The sequence below is a fragment of the Papio anubis genome, chromosome 8, assembly GCF_008728515.1.
Source record: "Papio anubis isolate 15944 chromosome 8, Panubis1.0, whole genome shotgun sequence".
Lineage (NCBI taxonomy): Eukaryota > Metazoa > Chordata > Mammalia > Primates > Cercopithecidae > Papio > Papio anubis.
Window position 1 is genome coordinate 103,803,384 of NC_044983.1, and position 6,000 is coordinate 103,809,383.

Consider the following 6,000-nt stretch of genomic DNA (forward strand, 5'->3'; position numbering starts at 1 on the left):
TTGTGAATCATGTAGAAGAGTATAACTTTCAGAGAATGACATTTTTGATAACTAGGTAAATCTTTGGGATCTCAGTGAGAATTTCTTAATCGTATCTAAGCATGTAAACCAGTATAGAGTATATGATATTTAATATGTGATTTTTCTAGATATTTATAAATTAGGGAATATTAGGTTTCAAGAACTGCTTTTCTTTCTTTGTTTCCACTTAATGATGAAACAGAATATGGCTACTATTTGCTCTTCAATTAGGTAATTGGTTTAACATGTTCAGTAGAAGCAGACACATTTGATTAATGCACATGAAAAACTTCAATGTGAACTTACTCACAATGATTTTCCAGATAAATGCTTCTTTGGTGCACAGTTAAATCTGTGCTAGTGATTTATATGTTATTTATGATTGCAGCGGTGATTCTGTTACTGTCCTTTTGGGAAACAGAAAATTAAATCATGATTTGGGAGAAAAAATGATTCTGACTTAATCAGTTAAATTGCCATACAATTCTGGAATAGACAGAATAATTGCATGTCACATTAAATTTGAAGTGATAGATTTATATTTCCAACTTTCTTTTATTTGTTCTGACACAAGTAAATTCATTTGGTTTTTTCCAAATTGCACTGATTGTGAGTAATGTTGACACCATTTTAGGTGACTCTTTAAAATTAGCTAATTTTAAAAGATCACACTGTATTATTTTTATGTTTAAGTATAAACCAAGAAAAATACTGTATTTAAAAATACATGTTATGGTTTTAGATCTACAGAATTTTTTTTTATTTTTACTTTGCTATTTAAAAGCAATTAGAATAAATGTTATGTGGTAATGTTACTATGTGATGTCCTATTCTGTACCCCTAATTTTCTCAGAATCAGACCTTTAAGTATCTGATTAGGACCATTCCTATTTATATTTCATAAATGGTGGTAAAAGGAAAAGCTTTCTATTTCTGGTAAATCCTTGTGTATTGTGTAATTTATTGACTGGGTAGCAAAAGTAGTAAGCATGCCCCACAGCCTTTCGTCCTCAGGGGAAATTATAAAAGGACAAAGTTTTAAATGTGATATTGCTGTTACCGTATTTAACATATGAATTCCTTAAATTCGTGATGCCTTTTGAAAGGCAAGGTGATATTGATTTTTATGAGAAGTTTTTTTTTTCCTCTGGCATTTCCACTAGAAACATCCTTTATTTACTTTTTCAAATCAGGATTCAACTACAGAAACTAATCTAATGGTTTAGAGTGTAGGAAGTGTGAGGGAATCATAATGTTAAGCTGTAGCCAGAGGGGTCAGAGACAGGTTACCAGTTCCTGAAGCCTGTTGCTTCTATGATGTTACCTGTGCTTGATCACTTAATCTTTCTGAACAGGTCATGAGAAGTTTTCCAAATTAAGGTAATTACAAAAGACAAGGAACACATCGTAAATCAAGTACTAAGTGCTTAAGACAGCATTGTTATTTGAAGAAATGATCAGTCCCTTGAAAATGTATTGAGTGGTTTGATGTTAACTTGAAAACACTAGATGTTGCTAATACCAAGTATTTTAATCATATTTAACCAGGGGGACAATGGGTAAAGTATATATATATAAAACAAACTTTCTCCCATCTCCAACAAGGAACACTTGCTTATCTAGTAAAGCTTTTGTTTTAAATCAGACTAATAAATGATGGGAATTGTCAGTGCAGTTAACAAACTCATTTTAAAATCAGCATGTGGTATTCAACAGTGTTTCCCTCCAGCGATTATGTGTACGATATTGAATTTAATATGCCATGGATTTGCTTTTAAATACACAAATATAGGGTATATTTTGTGTATGTATTGATGTATTATATTTTGTTTTCATAGTAAAATCCAATCCCAATTAGTTTTATAATGTAAGTAAATTACAATTAATAAAGTAGAAATGCATACTTTAAAACATTTTTACGTTGTTTTAATGTGTAGCGTAGGTTTTTACTTGACAGCTGTTTGCAGAACCGTATCATTTAGTTAACTAATAAATCTGGAAACTTAAATTATGAGCTACTTTAAATAATTTTAGAGAGTACTTGCAACTTTAAAATGTTTAGTGAAATAACTTGTATTTATATTGTACCTTTGTTTGAAATTGTAAAAATCTGTTTAGACATCAGATGAGTAGAAATGGTTCACATTCCTACATAAATGTAAGCTAAATTGCATTTTAAAATTATACTTTTTATTTCATGTTTTTTTGATCTGAGTAGGATAGTTTCAAATCTATGATTTTATAGGTTATTATACTATGTAAACATTTAAAACATTTAAACTGGCCAAGTGTGCAGTGAAGTCTCTGTACACTTCTACTGAAGGTAAGACCTTAAAGGAAAATGTCCTTAATACCCAAATTTTATTCTTACTGAAAATAACAAAGAATATATTTGATTTCTTACTAGTTATAAAATAGTCAATGTTAAGTTTCATTAGCAATGTGAAGGTAAGATTGTCATTTTGAACCTGCCATTGAAATTGAGCCTAATTGAGCTTTTTTTTTTTTTAAATTAGTTTGCAGGTCGAAGTAAGAAGGAAACCAAATATTCTCTTAAGGCTGTCGAAGACATGTTGGAAACATTGCAGATCACCCAGTCTTAAGGTTTCAAAAACTCTTTGACATTAGATTTCACAACTGCACAATTGAACTTATTGGCCTGTAACTTATTTACTAAATGCCCAGTGCTGTTTATATACTACAGTGATTTTCTGTTAAGAAGGCAGTTGTAAAGAATGTGTTTATATAAACCTAAAAATGCCTTTTACTGCTAAGTGGGAAGATGGGGGAAATCCATGGAAGAGAGATTTAAGACTTATTGATTGTACATCAGTCTCTTCATATCACATATATATATATATATATAAAAAAAAAAACTCTAATGTAGAATAACCTTGTTAAATAAACCATGATGATTTATTAAACTTGTGTATGAAGATTCTAACTTCATTTTATTATACTCACAGTGGATATATTGTTTAAGAACTCAGTTTCTAGTTAACTCCTTACTGGTGATAGCAAAGACACAGCATATGTAGCTGACAGAAGCAGATTATTTTGACTTTGTTTATATTGTTGAATTGGATTTTGCTGTACATTCCAGTGGACTATTTGAATTGTTTTATCTGCTGTAATATCCTTCTGATGAATCTTGCTTAAAACATGTCATTCTCCAAAGTTCAGCAATATTTCTTTGTAAAATTTTTGTTTTGATATAGGACATAATTGAGATTTTTACATATAAAATGCCTTAAGGTAAATATGTTATGACACTTAAATTTAACTTTTATGCAAGTTATATTTATTGAATCCTTTAATAGTAAATTATTTGAAAGAATATTCAAGAATCATACAGAGTAGGGATTAAGGGGTTTTAGTGGCTGAGTTATTTTTAATTTTGAAAAAATAAGAAAATTAAAACTATTCTTAGAAATGAAAATATTAAAATTTTCCTGTTCTATCATTACCTTAGTTAGAATTTTTTATTTTTCTCTTTTCATAATAAACAACCATTAGGCTACCTTCAACAGTATTTGACATGTTTCAGTAAAATAGAAAAGACTTTGAAAGTTAAATTTCATTTAGACACAAATCAGGTTTTAAAATGGCAACCGTTCATAGCAAATATTTATGGTATTTATAATAAATATATTTAAATTTATTTTTACTAAAAATATACAGAGGCATCTGCAGACTTGCCATTACCACTTTGGGCAAGTGGGGATTGTAGAGGAATTGACAATCTGGAAGTGTTTAGAAAGAAAAGTATTGTCAATATCAGCTGCTTTTAACCTTTTGAATAGTTCTGCTAATAAATTATTCTCCATATCTAGTCTAATTTTTCATATTACAGTCATTTTTGTTTTATTCTGCCATGAGTAATAGGCAGCTAATTAATATCTTCCATGAAAGAACTCTTTTCATATGAAGGTAATTTTCTGCTAATCTTTGTTACAACAAAGATCTACTCTTTGTACACATGAAATTAGTAACTGCATTTTCAACATGATGAACCATTTGAAATTTACATTTTCTGTAAAGAAAATAGTGCCTGCACGTTGTCTCACTGCCTTTTCCCCTTCAAACCTCCTCCGCATCAGTCACTGGATTAGTGTTTACTCTAGCAGTTATATTTGTGTAATAAGTAATTCCGTGCCTCTTATAGCTGTCTGCCTTAGTTTCACTTTTTTTTTTTTTTTTTTTTTTTTTTTTGAGACAGTCTCGTTCTGTCGCCCAGGCTGGAATGCAGTGACGTGATCTCGGCTCACTGCAACCTCCACCTCCCAGGTTCAAGCGATTCTTGTGCCTCAGCCTCTGAGTAGCTGGGACTACAGGCATGTGCCACCATGCCTGGCTAATTTTTGTATTTTTAGTAGAGACGGGGTTTCACCATGTTGGCCAGGCTGGTCTCGAACTTGTGGCCTCAAGCGATCTACCCGCCTCAGCTTCCCGAAGTGCTGGGATTACAGGCATGAACCACTGAGCCTGGCCAGTATCACTTTATTTTTTCAAAATTTTAATAACTTCTTGCCAAGATTTTATATTTGTTAAGCACATTGTCATTCCATAGTAATTTATAAACTTCAACTTAAATGTACTGATAATCCCATTACAGTAGGCAGTTGCCTACAGCTATTACCTTTATTTCTTCTTTGTTTAACAGTACCCTAATTTGATCCGATAGTGGCAAGGATCCCTTTTCCTCAAAGACATTAGGACCTTACCCCAACTCCAGAGGCTGCACCTTCATTGATCTGAACCAGAAGTGGTAGTTTTATTCCATATAGTCTGTTTAGTACAAGGCAGCACTTTTTGCAGTGAAGGAAATCAACCATCTATTCTGTCTGTTGTGGTAGCTACTAACCATATGTGATATTGAGTACTTGATATGTGGCCAGTGCAATTGAGAAATTGAATGAAATGAACAGAACCCTACTGAGAAGGGCTTTCCTTTCAAATTAAAAAATCAGAGCTTTGTGTGAAAACAGTCTTTGCCTCTTTCTCCTCTTTCTGACCAACAACATGCCTAAAGGTGCAGCTGCCATCTTAAATAACCATGAAACAGCAAATATGAGAATGAAAGTTACATTTCAGAGATGGAACTGGAGGAGGATTAAGGGGATCCTGGGTCCCTGATAAGGCATTGTTGAACACCCAAACCAAGATGAGCAATTGCCAAACTCCGCTGGGTCCCTGATGGAATTGTTGAACACCCAAACTAAGATGAGCAATTGCCAGACTCCCCAGTTATTACATGAGAAATAATAAACTCCTGATTGTTTAAGACACTGTTTGATTTCCTGTTACTTCAGCCATGTATGTTTCTGACTAAAATATCTGCTTATCCACTCTTCAACTTTTTTTAACGTGTAAAATTCTTATTTTAGACATGTCAGGAATACTATTTCAGAATTGAATCATTTAAAGCAAGCAGATAATTGCGTATAACAAAAGAAGTAATGTCTTATTGCAGCTCAGCACCTAGCATTCTGAGCCAACAGAGGTGAAAAAGGGACATGTTTACACAGCTTTAACCATAAAAATAATACTGATTTGGGGGCACAAGAGGATGTAGAGAAAAATATAAAGGGAAGACCAGTATTTTAATATGCTGCAAGCATATACTTCAACTTTTTATTGATAAATATTTCAAGTAATCTTTTTGTCTTATATATTGTAGCCCACTTACCGTCAAAGTAACTTCATTTTAATTCATTTCATAGAACCATAGGATTTTAGACAGGACTTTGGAGATGATTTTGTTGTACTTCATGTTAAGATGAGGAGATCTGAGGTTCAGATAAATTAACCTCTTATGTTACAGAGCATGGACCAGACCCAGGATGTCAGGGGTTTCCAAGTCAGCATTTTTTTTGGTATCCTCTGCTGCATCTGGCTATCTTGTGATGTTCCAATTTTAGAGTGACAAAAATGAGAGCCAGTTATATGCAAGGGTCATAACTTGTTAGCAGATCAGGG

The 6,000-nt window shown here is 32.5% G+C and overlaps 1 protein-coding gene across 2 annotated transcripts in view; it reads left to right on the plus strand.

Moving 5' to 3' along the window:
- The window catches only part of EMC2 (ER membrane protein complex subunit 2), a 50,302-nt gene extending 47,104 nt beyond the window's left edge, over positions 1–3,198 (plus strand). For both annotated transcript variants that reach the window (XM_003903070.5, XM_017962227.3), the window contains one exon: positions 2,538–3,198. In XM_003903070.5, coding sequence (XP_003903119.1) covers positions 2,538–2,624 — 87 coding nt within the window. In that variant the 3' untranslated portion in view covers positions 2,625–3,198. The remainder of the gene's footprint in view (positions 1–2,537) is intronic.
- Positions 3,199–6,000: the final 2,802 nt, after the last annotated feature.